Source organism: Cherax quadricarinatus, chromosome 48 (assembly GCF_038502225.1).
Source record: "Cherax quadricarinatus isolate ZL_2023a chromosome 48, ASM3850222v1, whole genome shotgun sequence".
Lineage (NCBI taxonomy): Eukaryota > Metazoa > Arthropoda > Malacostraca > Decapoda > Parastacidae > Cherax > Cherax quadricarinatus.
In genome coordinates, this window is record NC_091339.1 from 16979615 (window position 1) to 17003540 (window position 23926).

The following is a 23926-nucleotide window of genomic DNA, read 5'->3' on the forward strand; positions in this document are numbered from 1 at the left end:
CTCAAGTTTCGAAAAGCTCCCAACTCAAACAATTATGTAAGTGTATTTTTGTAAGTGCTTTTGTAAGTGTATTTTTGGGGGTCTGAAACAGACTAATCTAATTTACATTATTCCTTGTGGGAACAAATTCATTCAGTATCGGCACTCGAACAGCCTTCTGGAACGAGTTCGTAACTTGAGATACCACTGTACCTTCATTAATCCAAGCACTGTAATATTTACAGTTTCAGAACTTAAGCAAATCTAAGATTTTTATATTAATGAGAAAGATAAGTTTTGAACAAAACTTTAAAAACTGTTCAGACCAAGTCTTGGTAGTCACATAATGATAAATTATTATGTGACTACCAGCCTTTCATATGATGTCCTACCATCAACACCTTCACATTATGTGGTGCTCAGTAACCCTCATGACTTCTGCACTTTCCAAGAATATAATTACAAAAGAATTATTGCTACACTCATAGGAAAGGATAAACCTTTAAATTTGTGAGTATACAGTACCCTCAGGAAACAGAGGTCAAGAGTCCCATACCAGCATGAAGAAACCTGTATTAATGTTGGTATAATTACTGACAATATGTTAAGTAAAAAGACACAAGTGTGACTAGTGTGACATTTTATTATGGCAACGGCTTGACAAAGCTCCTAGAGAGTGAAATGTTGCCACAATATAATGTCATATTAGTTGCACTTGTGTACTTTTACCTAACATAAAGAAACCTTACTCGAGGGGCCGTAACTATAATTAGAAACTAAACGGTTTATTTGCTATGGCTTGGGTACACTACACCTTACAGTCTGTTTGTAAAATTTTTAGTAACTACAGTGGAGCACCAGTTTTCATCGAATTCAGTTTTCGACGACTTTTTTCGTCAAAATATTGTCCCAGTTTTCGTTCATCACCTAAGTTTTCGTCCACCATACCAAACGTGTCTGCCTGCCAGTACCCACACAAAGCATCCCACGCATGCATTTTGAGTCAGTCTGGCTTTGTTTCTCGTAGTTTAAGTAGTGATGGTGGTAGAGGGTGGTTGTGATGGTGGTAGTGATGGTGGCAGAGGGTGGTAGTGGTTGTGATGGTGGTAGAAGGGGGGTAGTGATTGTGGTAGAGGGTGGTAGCAATGGTGGCAGAGGGTGGTAGTAGTTGTGATGGTGGTAGAGGGGGGTAGTGATGGTGGTAGAGAGTGGTAGAGATAACCTTTCCTCCCTCTCCCTTCCTCGCTGTCTTCCATATGCCAAAAAGAGTCTTCAATAAAGGTAAAAGTGATTTAAATGTATTTCTCATTGTTATCTGTGTGTAAAACTATAGTTATTCTCTATAAAATGTATTTTTTGTCAATATTTTTGGGTGTCTGGAATGGATTAATTAGATTTACATTATTTCTTACGGGAAATATTACTTCAGTTTTCATTGAATTCGGTTTTTGTCAGATTCTCTGGAACAGATTAAAGATGAAAACCGAGGTTCCACTGTGTTACATGGTCTTACGCTTGAGTGTATCTATTGCAATGCAATGTCTATCTGTTCAAAAGGAGCTATGAAATAAAATAACCACAAATCATGCAAATAAAAGCCCACACTTCATACTTCATTTTCCTGAGGTAGCTTTATGGCATTCACTAATACAGTAGTTTTTAATTATACCCATTCTTCACTTATTCAGACTTCCTACAATAAATACATTCACCACTCATTTTAAAATATTTTAGTACTTAGCTTATAGTAAGTAATATGTGCACTGTATATGCATTTTTTTTTAGGCCTACCTCTATTGTCACTTAATATATGTTAGCATAAACATGTTATCAAACTTTTATATGCATTTGAAAGTGAAAAAAGGCGGTTTCACTTTACAGTGGTAGCCTGGAACCTAATCTGCTGTACAAGCAGGGCCTTCCTGTAATAACAATACAATCAGGAGGGATGCACTAAATCATACAGTGCATGAGAAATGTCAGTTAGGTTCAAGAAAGGAAAGTATAGATTCCCTTAGTAAGTAAGTAAGTAAGTTTATTCAGGTATACACAAATACAGTTACATAGAATTATCATACATAGCAGCATATGTGTAGAGAACCTAGGATAACCCAAAAAAGTCAGACAGAGTGACTTATTTCCATTGGGGTCCCAGGATCAAAGAGGAACTGTGAATGATATTCCTTCTGAGACTGCTCAAATATAGAATAAAGGGATCAGGGAAAGTACTTGAGGTTACTGGAGCAAATATACTTTGGTTGCTATCTCTGCCCATGAAAACTGACACAGTAATAACAAAACAGGGTATTGGGAGGGAAAAAGGAAGGGTAGAAGAGAAAATATAAATACAGTGAATAAATTAATAAAAAAATATTTTATCTTAAAAGATATAAGAAAAATAGAACATAACAATTTAATGGTTCAGTTTAACAGATGGTCTCGCCAATAGTTATCAAGACTGTGCAGCAACATACCCCTAACAGGAGATTCCTAGACACTGGTGAGGGGCTCTTGATGCAAGGAATTGAATCTGGTGGCCTTCTCCAAGCATTATATGACATGTGAGTTTAATGATTTCCCTATAATAATAATAATGCACTGCATTATGAAGATATTTGTAAATGTATAAATGTATATTCAAGAAATAAAATCTACAGTATAATTTAGTAGAAAATATGTTTAAGCACATTATCAATCATAAATATATGCACAAACAGTTTACCAAGAGGTAGGTCATATCTTTTCCCTGCTAATGGAGGTAACAGATGTGCTTACAATATTTACAAATAATTTAGCTAGACCGATGCCTCAAATGAAAGTTCACAACATAGTCTGCATTTGCTCTTTGAACTGAGATAGTAAATGGATCTGCAGGGTGAAATGTAAATGCTACAAGCCTCCGGGCAGTTGCTGACTGAGCGGTGGATCCTGGAAGTTCGACTCGTTCTGCGTTGATACAGAATTTGATCAAGCCTGAATCACGACCATAAAACCTGAAAGGAATGATAAACTATACTTTTCAGAGGTAAGTAATGAGACATGAGATAAAGAATTATTAAAAGTCACTCACTGAAAGGCTTTTGCTTCAAGGAATTGAACCTACCCATCCTTTCCTTGGATAAAATCTAATTACCTCCCATTCATCAGGCACTATATGATGCCTATGGGTTTAACATCCCTTTTCACCCTATTATACACTTTCCAAATCCATAACTAAAACAGTTCTATACCCTTATCTTAGTACTGCTCACTTAAGAACCTTCTACAAAAACATGGTCCACACATGCCCTTTCATTTCTAAATCTACCTTTCCTGCTGTAGTTGCAATCCTACTTTCTATCCCCTAACTCTTTTTGAAACTGAAAAGCATTAAATAATACCCCTCACAGGAGGTTCCTTGATGCTGCTGAGGGGCTCTTGGTCTGGGGAACTGGATATGTGCTTCAATTCCCTGAATTAAGCCTGAATGTCTTCCATTTATCCCCCCAGGCACTGCATAATCCCAAAGGATAATAAACACAATGAACCCATATGGGGTTACTGGCCACCCAAAATGAACCACAAAGATATCAGAAAAAATATTCTGTCAACATGAGAGTGACAGAGGTAGAATGAAATGATCAGTTACACAATGGGAGCTGGTGAGGGGCTCTTGATTTAGGGAATTGGATCTGTGCTTCGACTCCCTGAATTAAGCCTGAGTGCCTTCTATCCCCCCTCCCCTCCACAGGCACTCTATAATCCTTATGGGTTGAACACCCCCCACATAATAATAATAAAAATGGGTGTGACAGTAGATATGGCAGACCTTTTTCACATCAGTTGGATAAAAACTGTTAAACCTCACTTTTCTCTACAAAATATAGATAATTACACTTGCAGATATAAGCTTTAACCCTTAAACGGTCCAAACAGATCGACGTTCAAATCCGTTATGCTCCAAAAGTAGATCTACGTTTTTTTTTACATATTTTCAAATATAACCAAAAAAAAAAGTAATTAAAAGTTTTTTTACACATTTTCAAATGTAAAACAAGAAAGAAGATCTACATTTTTTTACATACTTTCAAATGTTGAAGAAACGTATATATATGTTTGGACCATTTAAGGGTTAAACATCATAAAAGAGAAACAGTGATCATAAAACAGAAACATTAATTTATAAAAACTAACAATGCACAGCTGTAGGAAATAATAAAACTTTTTAAAGGTGTATTCATGCACATGACCAAGTGAAATGGATTTCTTCATTAAAAAAATCCATAAAAAGAAATCAAATACAACAAAATCCCTCATTCATTTGCTACCATATATAGAAAAAAGTACCTAATAGGATGATCTGCACAGTTCTTGGGTCGTTCCATTACCGAGACCCATTTGTCGTCGTATGAGAAAAGTGTCAAATCCAAGTACGGAGAAGCTGAGAATGACTGAGCTGAGATTGGCAATTGGCCCAAGAGTCGTTTTGTTGCCTCGGTGATGCCGCCGCCACGAGCGTTGATGATCGTTTTCTTGAACCTTTTGTGAATCAACCTGAAAAAAGCGTATCTTTTAAAATTCAGAATCAAAGCTTTATTTCTTGTGGTACAAAAATAATGTAGTTTACATGTAATAAAACATTGATAAGCATAAAAAAGCCAGTAATATGCAAAGCATACATTACCAGAGAGAGTACACAATAATTTGCTCAGAAAAGCATTATACAGTGGAACCTCCACTCGCGAGCACATCCATGTGTGAGTTTTTACAAATACGAGTAGTCAATCGGTCAATTTTTTGCTTCTATACCCGAGCGAAATTTCCATAAGCGAGCAGGCCTCAATGGAGGTTTCTTGACGCTGGTGAGGGGCTCTTGCTCTTGATCTACGGAATTGGATCTCATTTGTTTGTTGGACTATCTTATTGAAACTTGGGCAATGTATAGTGGAAAGATGCTTCTAAACGTACACCAAAAATGAAAGAAATCAGACCATAAATAATGGAGTTCACTTCTCAGCAATTAGCTACCCCTTAGAAGTATTTTCATATGGTTTTTATGGTTGTATTCTCATTTTTTTTGGTCTCATTTGATAGAATGGAAGATATATTACAGAAATAGATATGATTTTGATTGGTTTCACAAAGAAAAGTACCTTGAAATTGAGCTCAAAATAGCAGAAATGTGCGATTCTTTGGCGATGTTCAAGAGTAAACAAATGACGTCACTGTCCATTCCAATATGCAGTCATGAATGGGTTGACATTATTTATACAATTATTACAATAATGCAGTAGTCTGCATAACAGTAAATCTTCTATTTTTTGTGTGAATAAAAATTACAAATTATTTATATTGCAATAAAAATAATAATAAAAATAATAATCATAATAATAATAATAATACATATAATAATAATGTAGTATAATAATATAATACAGTGGTACCTTGGTGTATGAACTAAATTCGTTCCTGAAGGCTGTTCGAGTGACGATACTGAACAAATTTGTTCCCATAAGGAATAATGTATATTAGATTAATCTGTTTCAGACTCCCAAAAATACACTTAAAAAAGCACTTACATAAATAAACTTACATAATTGTTCAAGTTTTGAGCTGTTTGTATCCCAAGGTACCACTGTACGTATAATAATAATATAATTTGTATAATAATAATAATATAATTTGTATAATAATAATATATGTATAATAATAATGAACTATATAACAATAATTATAATAATAGACGCCTTCAAAAGTGTTTACCACAACAAAGTGGGGCGATTGTGGCTGCCTCCACCTGTTACAAATGACATATTTTATTCCTTCTATGTTATTTACATTGTTGAACTGTGATGGATAAATAAACCGTAGAGTTGATATAAGCAAAATTATTCGAGTATTTTGTCCTTTCCCAGACAAACTCTCGTCCACTGCCGACGCCGCCCATACCACCACACGAATGGCATATTTTATTCATTCTAGAGTATATATCAGGTTTCTATGTTATTTATATTGTTTATTATGTCATATTAGATGAAATGTGATAGATAAATAAGCTGTATAGATGACATTAGCGAAATATTGAAGTACAGTGGACCCCCGGTTAACGATATTTTTTCATTCCAGAAGTATGTTCAGGTGCCAGTACTGACCAAATTTGTTCCCATGTTCCCATAAGGAATATTGTGAAGTAGATTAGTCCATTTCAGACCCCCAAACATACACGTACAAACGCACTTACATAAATACACTTACATAATTGGTCGCATTGGGAGGTGATCGTTAAGCGGGGGTCCACTGTATCTTGTCGTGCCTCCTGAGAGCCGGGAATGAATTAATTGCATTTCAATTAATTTAAATGAGGAAAACTGACTCTGCAAATGAGCAAATCCAGATGCGAGCAAGGTTATGGAATGGATTAAACTCATGAGTGGAGGTTCCACTGCATGTTATAAAATGCTACAGATACAAAACAAGCACATGAGTACTGATACTGTACTTTCACTTTGTCATATGCACAAGAAAATGCTCAACCCTCATGAGTCATACAGAGACTACCAGTATCAGTAACTCATTAATTTCCATGAATGGTCAAAATATAGCTGAGATCCAACTGAAAGGATAAAAAAAAAATATACCTTGGGCCAATTGAAACATTCTGAACTTACATGCAATGACTTTTGTTTGTTTACAGTAAGTACACAACCACCTGGCTTCAATTGACTTTTAACCCTTAAATGGTCCAAATGTATATATACATTTTTTCAACATTTGAAAGTACAGTGGAACCTCAAAAATCGAATTGCTCCCAACACGACCAATTATGTAAATGTATTTTTGTAAGTGCTTTTATAAGTGTATTTTTGAGGGTCTGAAATGGACTAATCTAATTTACATTATTCCTGATGGGAATAAATTCATTCGGTAAAGGCACTCGAACAGCCTTCTGGACCGAAGAAAGTTCGATATTTGAGGTTCCACTGTATGTAAAAAATGTAGATCTTCTTTCTTGTTTTACATTTAAAAATGTGTAAAAAAAACTTTTATCTACATTTTTTTTTTTTATTTTTGAAAATATGTAAAAAAAACGAAGATCTACTTTTGGAGCACTACGGACTTGAACGTCGATCTGTTTGGACCGTTTAAGGGTTAAAGTACAATAATACGACAGGAAAACTGTAAGTATTTCCCTACGCTGATGATCTGAGGAATTGGAGCTACCCTTCCCTTCCACAGATCAAGCCTAATAACCACCCATTCTCCAGGTGTTGTATGACTCTTTTGGGCTAAGCACTTTACCATGAAACTATTACGTACTACTACTACTACTAATAATAATAATAATAAACCTTTCCCTTAATGAAGGTATTATCACTGTCACATTCACTGTAGAGACTCACAAAGTAGAATATTAAACATTCTACACACTACACTACTTTTCACAAGTGACAGCCTTGCAGCTTTTTAGTAATAAGTGCCTGAATATAGCAAATTTCTAAAAAATAGACAAAACCACCTTGTAAACTATATTTAATTTTCATTTATAATTGCAGTAATCTTTATGTGCAGAACCATACAGCCTCTCCTCACTTAACGACAGAGTTCCGTTTCTAAGACCACGTCATTAAACAAATTCATCACAAAGTGAGGAGCATACTATAATGGTAGTGAGTTGTTTTAATGTCACCTTTGCACCATTTATAACATTTCTGGTATATTTTTAAATGTTTATACAGTAGTGTATTGTATATTGAAATAAACAGAATAGAAGAAATCAGCTGTAACATAGTACATAATTTAGGTATAAATACTGGTCAGAGAGCCCGTCGTAAGTCCGAGGCGTCGGTAAGTGAGGAGAGGCTGTATTAAATATACAACAGAGTATTATGGTGCTTTTTATGTGATTTTTTTTTAATAGTATTCTGATTTAACAAACACTCGGATAATTTCCCCTATTATACCATTACATAAAGGGTTTGCTTCTAGTATGACTCTCCAACTGTTTCCTAGATTCCCTTTATTTTAATCCACCTGCTCTCCACATATCATAATGGACAAATAGGGAGGAATGGGCAGCTGGTAATGGTGAGTGGGGTGGATAGAGATGTGAGTGGCTTGCTATGACAGTAGAAGTAAGAGAAATTTTTTTAACCAACAGACTTCGTTATTTCTGAATTAACTGATCTAATGGATTTTGTCCTGTATTTCTGAAGTTCTTTAAATTAATGTCCATCTCCCACCAAGGGAGGGTGACCCAAAAAAGAAAAGGAAAGATTTTCACCATCATTTGTTCAATCACTATATTGCCAGAAATATGCTTACATGACAGTTCAGATGACCCTCTGAACAGCAACATCCCCACCCTATCTTCTGAGTGCCATCACTGTACATATATACACGCACATACATATCTATGTGCAAAAGTATCAGTGACAAAGAAAATGGAAAGAACCAGAGCACTTTCATGAATTCCACACGCCTCTCCGAAGACACAGTACTAACCAGAACAAGTAAAATCTGCACACACATAGGAATAAAGTCAGGTGCTGTGAATAAATAAGTGCTTATACACCTACCATCCGACTTGCGACCTGCTCGACTTACAACCACTCGACTTACGACCGTGTTTTTTATGCCAAATTTCTGGGAAATAAACAACTATTTGTGTTGTACACAGTGTTTATCCTAAACCTTACAGTATAAAATACAGTACTAACAACATAAACAGTAAAGTAAAACATGAAATACCAAAATAAAACAATAAAATAAAGTCATTACAAAAATGTTTTGTTGATATTCAGTAGTAAAGTTCGACTTACGACCATTTCGACTTACGACCGGTTTCTCGGAACCGAACTCGGTCGTAAGTCGGATGGTAGGTGTACTCATTCTAATATAATAGTCGAGAATCCAACTGACCTAACCTACAGGAGGGTCCTGCTTATTCGGCACCCTCCTTTTGGTTTACCACTTTTTCACTGGTTTTCAGTTAAGCCATTATTCATTATATTCAATGCTTTTTTCCACCATTTCCACACAACAGTTCATAAGGGAAGGGTGGCTGGCACCATATTTTAACCCTTTGACTGTTTCAGTCGTATATATACGTCTTAAGAGCCACTGTGTTTGACGTATATATACTCGTAAATTCTAGCGGCTTCAAATCAAGCAGGAGAAAGCTGGTAGGCCCACATATGAGAGAATGGGTCTATGTGGTCAGTGTGCACCATATAAAAAAAATTCTGCAGCACGCAGTGCATGAGAAAAAAAAACTCCGACCATTTTTTTCATATAGTATTTATGGTTGTTTTCTCATTTTCTTGGTCTCCTTTGATAGAATGGAAAACATATTATAGAAATAGAGGTGATTTGATTGGTTTTTCTATGAAAAGAACCTTGAAATGGAGCTCAAAGTAGGGGAAATGTTTGATTTTTGCTGATGTTCAAAAGTAAACAAGTGATGTCATTATCCAATAAATGTCCAACTAGCCATTCTAATATGCAGTCATGAATGGGTTGACAGTATTTATACAATTATTACAATATTGCAGTAGTCTGCATAACAGTAAATCTTCTATTTTTTGTTTGAATAAAAATTCAAAATGGAAAGCAATAATAATATCAGAGGGGCCTGAAGATGTGACTGATGAACAAAGAAAATGTTATTTTAGAGCCAGGAATGTCTGCAATGTTCATTCTGGACCCTATTTTGAAATTGGCATATTTTTTTAATTTGTGTGAAATTGGCCAAATTGCCAATTTCTGACCACTTTGTTGGGCAGTTGAAATCTTGTACTCAATCGATAAAACAAATGGAGTTCTAAAGAAATAGTTATGAGTTTGGTCAACTGGAACAATGGAATTAGCCGAAAATAGGGCTCAAAGTGGGTGAAATCGCCGATTCATTAATATTGCCGAGGTTGCTAACTTTGCGAGAGCGTAATTCCATAAGTTTTCCATCAAATTTTATATTTTTGGTGTCATTACCATCGGGAAAAGATTCTCTATCATTTCAAAAGAAAAAATTATTTTTTTTTTGTTTTAATTTTTGTGACACCAGGAGACACCTCAGGATTTGGGGCTGTGACAGTCAAGGGGTTAAGGTAAGCATTATATGTACAGCCTCTCCTCGCTTAGAGATGTACTCGTTTACTGACGCTTCGGACTTACGATGGGCTCTTTGACCAGTATTCATACCTAAATAATGTATATTAGTGCTGATTTCCTCTATTCTGTTTATTTCAATATACAGTACACTACTGTATAAACATTTAAAATATTCCAGAAATGTTATAAACAGTGCCACTGTGACATTAAAACAATATCAAAGACGGTTGACACAAACTCACTACCATTATAGTATGTTCCTCACTTAGCTACGAATTCGTTTAATGATGTGGTCTTAGGAATGGAACTCTGTCGTTAAGTGAAAAAGAGGCTGTACTGTACTTTTATTTTACTTTAGTATCTGTTCTCTTATGCCTAGCTGTATTAAGCACTTAATGTATGATAGTGTAAACACATTATTCTGTATTGAAAAAAACAAACTACGTATTTCCACTCACTAGGGGTTGGGAATCTAAAAGCCGTAAAAACAGAGCCCTCCTGTATAGTGCTACAGTAATAAAATATGCTAAAACTGAATTGTGAACAGGTGGAAATGCAGTAAGTGAAGGCATGAAAGATGGTGGTCGTATGTACTAAGAATATGAGAACAAACAATTTTACCTTGCCCAGTTATTATTCGATGGTGAGCACGTGAACTGAGATTCACAGCTCAGTCTCGCATTGCGGAAAAAATCTGCCATCTTTTCAAAAAGTTCTAAGAGTTCTGAAGATGTGTTTTTGTAGACTGCAAGAACTTCAGTCGAGATCATGTTGTATACAACAAAAAATGATGGCTGTCCATTTGGTTCGGCAGCTCGAAGAGTGACCACTTCCTCAGAGGCATACTGGTGGGAATGAGATGCATACACAAGCCTTACTAATTGAGGTCACCTATGATAAGCTGCTGCCTACCTCATGCAAATGCATTCTGGTAATGTAATGCCACAACAAACAGTGAGCAAGGAACTAGTCACAAGAAATAAAATTCAATACAAAAATATTATTGAAACTAAAGCAGAAACCATTTATTTACTCTATATTCTATGTGACAACCTCCAGAACATTTGCTTAAAATGTTTTAAATTATAAATTGCAAGAACTATAAGGAATAAAAATGTTCATACAGGACTGCATTCTACATTTAGCATTGATTTTTTAATACCCTGGCCATTTTCTACCAGGGTATTTTTTCAGTCACCAGGGGGTGACTGAAAAAAAAACAGAAAGTACATTCAAGATCATTCATTAAATAGTTTTCTTTTGAATGAATGACATGTTTCCAACTTTTTTTTTAGGAGGGGGGAGGGAGGGCCCCAACCTTGGTGGGACAGCCAGTGCGATAAAATTTTTTTTAAAAATATTTCACCTTTATAAGTAAGTGAACATCATCTAGAAGCTGCATTTTCCACATGCGAAGGCGGTACAGATGATCAAAGTAGTGACAAAACTCTCGTAGCGCACGGGGGTTACCCTCTTCCATACTAATGGTTTCAGCACGCCGATAAAGAAACACAAGCAGCCTGTAAAATTACTGTAAACGTAAGTTGCTGATTAATTAAAGCTACCAACATCAGCTCTCTCATAAAATACCTCTATATAGTGTATTGAAAAAAATATCAGTCGTATTTACAAAAAATTGCACCTTATAGAAGAGCTTCATAAAAGAGCTGGTTGTATAGAGAAAATTTCATATTAACAAGAACATTCAAGGAATTCATCTTTAAATCATTTTTTACATCAATGGAATTGAATTTTAACCTAACACTTTGTTATTGACCCGGCTTACCTAGCAGTCGGGCCTCCTTGATATCACTGGTTTTAATGTTAACTTTTATCTCATCTTTTATTAGTTGGAGTGCTTTGATGGTGCAATTCTCATTGTTTGTATCTGGTGGTAAGGCAAAGCTGGTTAAAATGACAGAGTCTAGGAGCTTGTCTTGTTCAGTCATATCCCTTTGACACTGGAAGCATGCATTCCACTGGGATTCCATGTTTAACTTCCAGTCTTGTGTAGCTTCTGACAGCTTGGTGGTGAGGGAATTTATTTGTTTAGTATGTGTGTCTATAGCTGAATGTAGGTTTGCTTGTTCTTTAAACGAGTTTATTAATGATGTCAGTTTGTTTTCTAGTTCAATAATCTTTGAGTTTTGTGTCGTAAGATGGCATTCAAGGTCTTTAATCCTCGTGTTTTGGGTATGTAGAAAGTACTCAAGGTCTCCAATGAGTTTTTCATAGGTTTCATTTTGTCATCTTAGCATACTATTTTCCTGTAGAATTTTATCAATGGAGTTGGGTCGTTGTTGAGGACTGAATTCCTGGGCTATACCTTTGGGTGTTCATGAGTTGTAATCTATGTTGCCATTTGCGGTGAAGAGATCTCGGGTGTTATCCATAGTCGTAGACAAGTCAGTTTAATCTTAATTTTAAAATAATAAATCCTAACTAGTCATAAGTTTGCCTATGATACTCTAATATAGACACTTTGTATTGTGCCAAAACAAAAGCATTCACATTGCTAAACTCACAAATTATGATGTAGTCACATAGCCTTAATACCATAATCTGTAAGGATTTAATGTTAAGAATTAATCTAAGTCTGCCCGAAATGCCTAGCCATGCTAGGTGTCCTAGTGGCCCCCTCTGTAATTAGTATTTTATAACATGTAAACCACACAATGCCCAAAACCTGTAAACCCCACATTGCAACCCTTATAGAGAATAAACTTGAATTGTATTGAATTGAATTGATGAGGATAAGTGTTGAGAGAATCCGGAGAAGGTTTTGGAGTCGTCCACCATTGTTGTTGTTGTGTTGGTCTGAGTGGGGGTTAAGGGGGTGGAAGATTCGCTGGGGTCCTTCAGGGCAGACATTATGGGTAACAGTTTTCTAGGTTTCGTGTCTGTCTTGGTGTTGCTTTTTCTGTTTTTGTATCCCATGAGAACACTAGTGGAGTTGATATGGAGTTATTGTAGTGATAACTGTTGCTTGGCTGAGATTTCGTCTGGCAGCAGGCTGGTGTTTGGTAACCCGGGCAGTACATTATCAGTACAGTACAGTATCACCATGTGGTTTAGTGGTGACCTATGTAGAATAACTTATTCTACATAGGTCACGGTCAGCTGCTGCTGCACCACCGTCAGCTGTTGCTGCACCACCATCAGCTGTTGCTGCACCACCGTCAGCTGTACTACACAAAGATGTGGAGAGACTGTTGTTGGTGTGGCTTAATGAGAAACAATTACTGAGAAACAATTAACCTCAGAGGGTTAGCCACCCAGGATATAGATAAAGAATGAGAAAATGAAGTAAAGACAGATTACAAAGTTTGTGAAAGGGTAAAATTACATGTAGATCAACACAGGTCAGACAGTGATACAGATTAGTGATATGCAAGAAATATATTCAGAGCAGGATAAAAGAAAAAAATGAAAACACCAATCAGTAAACAAAACTGCTGCTGCAACAGAATATGTTGTTGACAAAAAAAAAAATGAACTACATATGTCAGTAAGCATGGACATTATTTAGAATCTGTTAACAGCATACCTGTGTTTAAGACAATTAATTATTTTCTCTCTAACATGCTGATAACTCCATTGCATTCGATCCGTGCAGACCGTGGCCAGCAAGTAGTCATCATCCTCGTAGCAAACTCTGCCAATTGTGCGAACGTCTAAGAAGCATCCATCTTTTGTTATCTGAAAAATATAAAATCCTATAATATCAGGAAAGAGTGAACATAAGAAATAGCAAGGTGGCAAGAATAACAAAAAATCTGAGCACTGAAAGAATGGATATCAGATTGGATGGAGGGAGTATGGAGGAAATGAATGTATTCAGATATTTGGGAGCAGACATGTCAGGATATCTGTATTCATTAAAAAAAATTCTCGTCGCATTAATCTGGCATCAAAGCATACTCACAAGGCAACAGAATAAAACATATTTTACCTGAAATATGTGTATGGTTTGATGCTGTACAGAAAGAACGGCAAGTGTCTGTCGGTACAAGTAAAGCCCTTGGTTATGAGAAAGGAATATCTTATCATGCAAGAATGTCCTGGAATCACAGAGTCGGCCCATTTCAATGTCAACAATATGAAGTGTGTAGTCTTCAAGAGGAGAGCGAGGGTTTGGGGTAACCGATTCATTATTTCTGTACATATCGAAGTGGTCGATGCTGTTGACATCATCAATGGCAGCAGATCCAACAATAACATACCTGAAATGTATTCATACTATAATTTCATCTTGAGATACTGTCTACTTTATATACTATACAAAACCAGTTTAATGAACCATTCGGAGGTAAAAAAATTAATTAAGGCTAAAACAATTAACACAAAATTACTTTCCATATTACACAGCTAAATACTGTTTCTACATACTTGCCATCATCCGTGAAAAGGCTGCATTCACGATTAAGTTGTTCACCATTTGTTGCAACAGTCACAGTGTGTTTCAGCTTGAAGAAACTATCAAAAATATTCCTACGAATTTCATGGGTTTTTGGATCATTTTCTTTAAGGACAGATGTACTCTGCAAGGAATCAATGCCAGTTACAATTTAAAGGAAGTACAGAATTCTGAATAAGCCACAGAATCATCAGATTTATGCACATGAATCAGTGGGAGACAGCCAGAGTTAAAAAAAAAAAAAAATTATGAAATACATGGAAACTAGTGTTTCAATTCAGCCCGTGCCATTCTCCATCACACTAAAAATGGTTCAGGACGGACTGAAATGTCATCTAGTTAGTTTTCTGTTTCAATTTGTGGATAAGGTTATGAAGTGCTCCAGTTAGAGAATTTTGGCTTTTATTACTCGTGTTCATAGCATGCTCGAAACTGCCTACTGTATCATCTTTTGATGACTCAGGAAAATGGTGGAAAATTATATTTTTATTAAGTTCTTTATTCTCTAGTGCAAACAACTAAATGCAGTACACTGTCATTTTTATATATATACAGTGGAACCTCGGTTTACACGATAAATTTGTCAGAAAGTCTGACGAAAACCAAACTGTACGAAAACTGAAGCAATATTTCCCATAAGAAATAATATAAATCCAATTAATCCGCTCCAGACACCCAAATATTAACAAAAAATACATTTTATAGAGAATAACTATAGTTTTACATAAGAAAACAATGAGAAATAAACATAAATGACTAATGAAATGGATAAATGAACATTTAACATCACTTTTACCTTTATTGAAGACTTGTTAGCATATGGAAGACAGGAAGGAGGGGAGAGGGAGGAGGAAAGGTTATTGTTTAGAAGGGTAATCCCCCTCCATAAGGATTTCAGGTATCAAGGCTCTATCCAGAGTTACTTCCCTTCTTTGTCTTTTACTGGCACTAGGACCAGCTTGAGAGTCACTGGACCTGTGGCACAAAAAATCTGTCCAGAGTGGTCTGTTTCTGGCGTCTCTTTAAGATTTGCCTAAAATGGGACAAGGCATTGTCACTGAACATGTTGCAGACACAGCATGCAACAGCTTTGTAAGGGTGATATTTCTCCACAAAACTTTGCAACTCATTCCACTTTGCACATATGTCCTTAATCACTGAAGAAGGCACATTCTTCTCTCTCTCTTCCTCCTCCTCTAAAGCAGTTTCCTCAGCTGTAGTCACTTTCATACTTTGCTACTTTCCACTTTCCACTTTGCCACTTTCATACTTTGCTATGAGATTTTTCTTGAATTCTATCATGTTTCTCGCCTTCTTTATCAAAGGGCTGGCACTCGGAACTTTCTTTGGTCCCATGGTGGCTTATTTAGCAGTCACATTCAATAAACAATTACAAAAAACAATGGATTATTACGAAATGTTATCCGAACGTGTGGGGTAATGCTCACTCAACGAGAAACAAACCCAGACTGAGTCATAACACGTGGGATGCTTTGTGTGGGCGTGGGCAGGTGGACATGTTTGATACGTCAGACTATTGTCAACTCTACGAAAACCGAGCAGATGTACAAAACCTGGGACAAAATTTAGATGAAAAAAGTCATCAAAAACCAGGACATACGAAAACCGAGATTCCGCCGTATATATACAGGTATCCCTCAACATTCACGAGGGTTAGGGGATCAAGAGCCTAGCGAATGTTGAAAAACCGTGAATGTTTGGTGCCCCAATATATTGTAGGGAAATTTAATACAATACTGCTTAACTTGTTGAACCATGAACAATCATAAAATACATGAAAATGTCGTAAGTTGTACTAAATATATACATGTTATGCTTTAATAACATGTATGTTATTAAATACCACAGACTCCACCACTGCCTCCACCACTTTCTCAACCAATGCGAGTCCCTACTACCCTCCCTCCGATCACTGCAACTGGCAGCCGGCCCTCCCACCACTCAGTGTGGTGAGTGTTTTGTTTGTTCATTATTTGCTATTAAACTACAGTATAAATAATGTAAACACATTCATGACTGCATATTGGAATGGCTATTTGAACAGGTATTGGACGGTGACATCATGTGTTTACTCTTGAACACAGCAAAGAATCAAACATTTCTGCTACTGCTAATAATAACAATAGTAATAACAATAGTAATAATAATAATAATAATAATAATAATAATAATAATAATATAAGTAGTAGGTTGGTAGACAGCAACCACCCAGGGAGGTACTACCGTCCTGCCAAGTGAGTGTAAAACGAAGCCTGTGATTGTTTTACATGATGGTAGGATTGCTGATGTCTTTTGTCTGTCTCATAAATATGCAAGATTACAGGCATGTCTTGCTACTTCTACTTACACTTAGGTCACACTACACATACATGTACACATTTATTTATACACACTCATCTGAGTTTTCTTTGATTTTATCTTAATAGTTCTTGGTCTTATTAATTTTCCTTTTATATCCATGGGGAAGTGGAATAAGAATCTTTCCTCCGTAAGCCATGCGTGTTGTAAAAGTCAACTAAAATGCCGGGAACAATGGGCTAGTAACCCCTTTTCCTGTAAAGATTACTAAAAAGAATAAAAAGAAGAAAATTGTCAAAGTGGGAAGTCTGAATGTGCGTGGATGTTGTGCAGATGATAAGAAAGAGATGATTGTGGATGTTATGAATGAGAAGAAGCTGGATGTCCTGGCTTTAAGTGAAACAAAGCTGAAGGGGGTGGGAGAGTTTCAGTGGAGAGGAATAAATGGGATTAGGTCAGGGGTTTCAAATAGAGTTAGAGCTAAAGAAGGAGTAGCAATAATGTTGAAGGATAAGCTATGGCAGGAAAAGAGGGACTATAAATGTATTAATTCAAGGATTATGTGGAGTAAAATAAAGATTGGATGTGAAAAGTGGGTTATAATAAGCGTGTATGCACCTGGAGAAGAGAGAAGTGTAGAGGAGAGAGAGAGATTTTGGGAAACGTTGAGTGAATGCGTGGGGAGTTTTGAATCAAGTGTGAGAGTAATGGTGGTTGGGGATTTTAATGCTAAAGTGGGTAAAAATGTTATGGAGGGAGTAGTAGGTAAATTTGGGGTGCCAGGGGTAAATGTAAATGGGGAGCCTTTAATTGAGCTATGTGTAGAAAGAAATTTGGTAATAAGTAATACATATTTTATGAAAAAGAGGATAAATAAATATACAAGGTATGATGTAGCACGTAATGAAAGTAGTTTATTAGATTATGTATTGGTGGATAAAAGGTTGATGGGTAGGCTCCAGGATGTACATGTTTATAGAGGGGCAACTGATATATCGGATCATTATTTAGTTGTAGCTACAGTTAGAGTAAGAGGTAGATGGGAAAAGAGGAAGGTGGCAACAACAAGTAAGAGGGAGGTGAAAGTGTATAAACTAAGGGAGGAGGAAGTTCGGGTGAGATATAAGCGACTATTGGCAGAAAGGTGGGCTAGTGCAAAGATGAGTAGTGGGGGGGTTGAAGAGGGCTGGAATAGTTTTAAAAATGCAGTATTAGAATGTGGGGCAGAAGTTTGTGGTTATAGGAGGGTGGGGGCAGGAGGAAAGAGGAGTGATTGGTGGAATGATGAAGTAAAGGGTGTGATAAAAGAGAAAAAGGTAGCTTATGAGAGGTTTTTACAAAGCAGAAGTGTTATAAGAAGAGCAGAGTATATGGAGAGTAAAAGAAAGGTAAAGAGAGTGGTGAGAGAGTGCAAAAGGAGAGCAGATGATAGAGTGGGAGAGGCACTGTCAAGAAATTTTAATGAAAATAAGAAAAAATTTTGGAGTGAGTTAAACAAGTTAAGAAAGCCTAGGGAAAATATGGATTTGTCAGTTAAAAACAGAGTAGGGGAGTTAGTAGATGGGGAGATGGAGGTATTGGGTAGATGGCGAGAATATTTTGAGGAACTTTTAAATGTTAAGGAAGAAACAGAGGCAGTAATTTCATGCACTGGTCAGGGAGGTATACCATCTTTTAGGAGTGAAGAAGAGCAGAATGTAAGTGTGGGGGAGGTACGTGAGGCATTACGTAAAATGAAAGGGGGTAAAGCAGCTGGAACTGATGGGATCATGACAGAAATGTTAAAAGCAGGGGGGGATATAGTGTTGGAGTGGTTGGTACTTTTGTTTAATAAATGTATGAAAGAGGGGAAGGTACCTAGGGATTGGCAGAGAGCATGTATAGTCCCTTTATATAAAGGGAAAGGGGACAAAAGAGACTGTAAAAATTATAGAGGAATAAGCTTACTGAGTATACCAGGAAAAGTGTACGGTAGGGTTATAATTGAAAGAATTAGAGGTAAGACAGAATGTAGGATTGCGGATGAGCAAGGAGGTTTTAGAGTGGGTAGGGGATGTGTAGATCAGGTGTTTACATTGAAGCATATATGTGAACAGTATTTAGATAAAGATAGGGAAGTTTTTATTGCATTTATGGATTTAGAAAAGGCATATGATAGAGTGGATAGAGGAGCAATGTGGCAGATGTTGCAAGTATATGGAATAGGTGGTAAGTTATTAAATGCTGTAAAGAGTTTTTATGAGGATAGTGAGGCTCAGGTTAGGGTGTGTAGAAGAGAGGGAGACTACTTCCCGGTAAAAGTAGGTCTTAGACAGGGATGTGTAATGTCACCATGGTTGTTTAATATATTTATAGATGGGGTTGTAAAGGAAGTAAATGCTAGGGTGTTTGGGAGAGGGGTGGGATTAAATTATGGGGAATCAAATTCAAAATGGGAATTGACACAGTTACTTTTTGCTGATGATACTGTGCTTATGGGAGATTCTAAAGAAAAATTGCAAAGGTTAGTGGATGAGTTTGGGAATGTGTGTAAAGGTAGAAAGTTGAAAGTGAACATAGAAAAGAGTAAGGTGATGAGGGTGTCAAATGATTTAGATAAAGAAAAATTGGATATCAAATTGGGGAGGAGGAGTATGGAAGAAGTGAATGTTTTCAGATACTTGGGAGTTGACGTGTCGGCGGATGGATTTATGAAGGATGAGGTTAATCATAGAATTGATGAGGGAAAAAAGGTCAGTGGTGCGTTGAGGTATATGTGGAGTCAAAAAACGTTATCTATGGAGGCAAAGAAGGGAATGTATGAAAGTATAGTAGTACCAACACTCTTATATGGGTGTGAAGCTTGGGTGGTAAATGCAGCAGCGAGGAGACGGTTGGAGGCAGCGGAGATGTCCTGTTTAAGGGCAATGTGTGGTGTAAATATTATGCAGAAAATTCGGAGTGTGGAAATTAGGAGAAGGTGTGGAGTTAATAAAAGTATTAGTCAGAGGGCAGAAGAGGGGTTGTTGAGGTGGTTTGGTCATTTAGAGAGAATGGATCACAGTAGAATGACATGGAAAGCATATAAATCTATAGGGGAAGGAAGGCGGGGTAGGGGTCGTCCTCGAAAGGGTTGGAGAGAGGGGGTAAAGGAGGTTTTGTGGGTAAGGGGCTTGGACTTCCAGCAAGCGTGCGTGAGCGTGTTAGATAGGAGTGAATGGAGACGAATGGTACTTGGGACCTGACGATCTGTTGGAGTGTGAGCAGGGTAATATTTAGTGAAGGGATTCAGGGAAACCGGTTATTTTCATATAGTCGGACTTGAGTCCTGGAAATGGGAAGTACAATGCCTGCACTTTAAAGGAGGGGTTTGGGATATTGGCAGTTTGGAGGGATATGTTGTGTATCTTTATATGTTTATGCTTCTAGACTGTTGTATTCTGAGCACCTCTGCAAAAACAGTGATAATGTGCGAGTGTGGTGAAAGTGTTGAATGATGATGAAAGTATTTTCTTTTTGGGGATTTTCTTTCTTTTTTGGGTCACCCTGCCTCGGTGGGAGACGGCCGACTTGTTGAAAAAAAAAAAAAAAAAAAATAATAATAATAATAATAATAATAATAATAATAATAATAATAATAATAATATGATATAATTGAAGAAGGAAATTGTACAAAAATACGAGGGAGTGGTTGACACATCGTCAGTGTGACTTTGTTTATGCTGGAGTTAACATTAGTCTCCCTGTTCTTCCAAACATTTCACAATAATTCAGCGGTTGAGGCAGTGGGTGAGGCAGTGGTATTTACTAACATATATGTATGTTATAAATAATAATAGTACATGTTAATATTAATAACATTTATAATAATAATAATAAATGTTAGTAAATATCACTGCCTCTATCACTGCCTCTACCACTGTCTCTACCACTGCCTCTATCACTGCCTCTATCACTGCCTCTACCACTGCCTCTACCACTGCCTCTATCACTGCCTCTACCACTGCCTCTATCACTGCCTCTACCACTGCCTCTATCACTGCCTCTACCACTGCCTCTATCACTGCCTCTATCACTGCCTCTACCACTGCCTCTACCACTGCCTCTATCACTGCCTCTACCACTGCCTCTACCACTGCCTCTATCTGCCTCTATCACTGCCTCTACCACTGCCTCTACCACTGCCTCAACCACTCCAGTCACACTCAATCTACAAGCACCAAACAATGAATTATTGTGAAATGTTTGGAAGAGCAGGGAGACTAATGTTAACTCCAGCATAAACAAAGCCACACTGACGATGTGTCAACCACTCCCTCGTATTTTTGTACAATTTCCTTCTTCAATTATATCGTATTATTATTATTATTATTATTATTATTATATTTTTTTTTTATTATCACACTGGCCGATTCCCACCAAGGCAGGGTGGCCCGAAAAAGAAAAACTTTCACCATCATTCACTCCATCACTGTCTTGCCAGAAGGGTGCTCTACACTACAGTTTTTAAACTGCAACATTAACACCCCTCCTTCAGAGTGCAGGCACTGTACTTCCCATCTCCAGGATTCAAGTCCGGCCTGCCGGTTTCCCTGAATCCCTTCATAAATGTTACTTTGCTCACACTCCAACAGCACGTCAAGTATTAAAAACCATTTGTCTCCATTCACTCCTATCAAACACGCTCACGCATGCCTGCCGGAAGTCCAAACCCCTCGCTCACAAAACCTCCTTTACCCCCTCCCTCCAACCTTTCCTAGGCCGACCCCTACCCCGCCTTCCTTCCACTACAGACTGATACACTCTTGAAGTCATTCTGTTTCGCTCCATTCTCTCTACATGTCCGAACCACCTCAACAACCCTTCCTCAGCCCTCTGGACAACAGTTTTGGTAATCCCGCACCTCCTCCTAACTTCCAAACTACGAATTCTCTGCATTATATTCACACCACACATTGCCCTCAGACATGACATCTCCACTGCCTCCAGCCTTCTCCTCGCTGCAACATTCATCACCCATGCTTCACACCCATATAAGAGCGTTGGTAAAACTATACTCTCATACATTCCCCTCTTTGCCTCCAAGGACAAAGTTCTTTGTCTCCACAGACTCCTAAGTGCACCACTCACTCTTTTTCCCTCATCAATTCTATGATTCACCTCATCTTTCATAGACCCATCCGCTGACACGTCCACTCCCAAATATCTGAATACGTTCACCTCCTCCATACTCTCTCCCTCCAATCTGATATTCAATCTTTCATCACCTAATCTTTTTGTTATCCTCATAACCTTACTCTTTCCTGTATTCACCTTTAATTTTCTTCTTTTGCACACCCTACCAAATTCATCCACCAATCTATGCAACTTCTCTTCAGAATCTCCCAAGAGCACAGTGTCATCAGCAAAGAGCAGCTGTGACAACTCCCACTTTGTGTGTGATTCTTTATCTTTTAACTCCACGCCTCTTGCCAAGACCCTCGCATTTACTTCTCTTACAACCCCATCTATAAATATATTAAACAACCATGGTGACATCACACATCCCTGTCTAAGGCCTACTTTTACTGGGAAAAAAATTCCCTCTTTCCTACATACTCTAACTTGAGCCTCACTATCCTCGTAAAAACTCTTCACTGCTTTCAGTAACCTACCTCCTACACCATACACTTGCAACATCTACCACATTGCCCCCCTATCCACCCTGTCATACGCCTTTTCCAAATCCATAAATGTCACAAAGACCTCTTTAGCCTTATCTAAATACTGTTCACTTATATGTTTCACTGTAAACACCTGGTCCACACACCCCCTACCTTTCCTAAAGCCTCCTTGTTCATCTGCTATCCTATTCTCTGTCTTACTCTTAATTCTTTCAATTATAACTCTACCATACACTTTACCAGGTATACTCAACAGACTTATCCCCCTATAATTTTTGCACTCTCTTTTATCCCCTTTGCCTTTATACAAAGGAACTATGCATGCTCTCTGCCAATCCCTAGGTACCTTACCCTCTTCCATACATTTATTAAATAATTGCACCAACCACTCCAAAACTATATCCCCACCTGCTTTTAACATTTCAATCTTTATCCCATCAATCCCGGCTGCCTTACCCCCTTTCATTTTACCTACTGCCTCACGAACTTCCCCCCCACTCACAACTGGCTCTTCCTCACTCCTACAAGATGTTATTCCTCCTTGCCCTATACACGAAATCACAGCTTCCCTATCTTCATCAACATTTAACAATTCCTCAAAATATTCCCTCCATCTTCCCAATACCTCTAACTCTCCATTTAATAACTGTCCTCTCCTATTTTTAACTGACAAATCCATTTGTTCTCTAGGCTTTCTTAACTTGTTAATCTCACTCCAAAACTTTTTCTTATTTTCAACAAAATTTGTTGATAACATCTCACCCACTCTCTCATTTGCTCTCTTTTTACATTGCTTCACCACTCTCTTAACCTCTCTCTTTTTCTCCATATACTCTTCCCTCCTTGCATCACTTCTACTTTGTAAAAACTTCTCATATGCTACCTTTTTCTCCCTTACTACTCTCTTTACATCATCATTCCACCAATCGCTCCTCTTCCCTCCTGCACCGACTTTCCTGTAACTACAAACTTCTGCTGAACACTCTAACACTACATTTTTAAACCTACCCCATACCTCTTCGACCCCATTGCCTATGCTCTCATTAGCCCATCTATCCTCCAATAGCTGTTTATATCTTACCCTAACTGCCTCCTCTTTTAGTTTATAAACCTTCACCTCTCTCTTCCCTGATGCTTCTATTCTCCTTGTATCCCATCTACCTTTTATTCTCAGTGTAGCTACAACTAGAAAGTGATCTGATATATCTGTGGCCCCTCTATAAACATGTACATCCTGAAGTCTACTCAACAGTCTTTTATCTACCAGTACATAATCCAACAAACTACTGTCATTTCGCCCTACATCGTATCTTGTATACTTATTTATCCTCTTTTTCTTAAAATATGTATTACCTATAACTAAACCCCTTTCTATACAAATTTCAATCAAAGGGCTCCCATTATCATTTACACCTGGCACCCCAAACTTACCTACCACACCCTCTCTAAAAGTTTCTCCTACTTTAGCATTCAGGTCCCCTAC

At 37.4% G+C, this 23926-nt stretch overlaps 1 protein-coding gene across 8 annotated transcripts in view; it reads right to left on the bottom strand.

The window, feature by feature from the left end:
* Positions 1 to 237: 237 nt before the first annotated feature.
* abo (de-etiolated protein 1 abo) overlaps positions 238 to 23926 on the bottom strand; it is a 35490-nt gene continuing 11801 nt past the window's right edge. For 7 of the 8 annotated variants that reach the window (XM_053787115.2, XM_053787117.2, XM_053787120.2 and 4 more), the window contains exons 5-11: positions 14455 to 14606; positions 14018 to 14288; positions 13613 to 13764; positions 11432 to 11585; positions 10687 to 10910; positions 4306 to 4512; positions 238 to 2972 (exon numbers count right to left, since the gene is read on the bottom strand). In XM_053787115.2, coding sequence (XP_053643090.2) covers positions 2771 to 2972; positions 4306 to 4512; positions 10687 to 10910; positions 11432 to 11585; positions 13613 to 13764; positions 14018 to 14288; positions 14455 to 14606 — 1362 coding nt within the window. In that variant the 3' untranslated portion in view covers positions 238 to 2770. Of the gene's footprint in view, positions 2973 to 4305; positions 4513 to 6213; positions 6275 to 10686; positions 10911 to 11431; positions 11586 to 13612; positions 13765 to 14017; positions 14289 to 14454; positions 14607 to 23926 lie in introns of those variants that run through there. The other variant, XM_053787123.2, reaches the window with a different exon arrangement.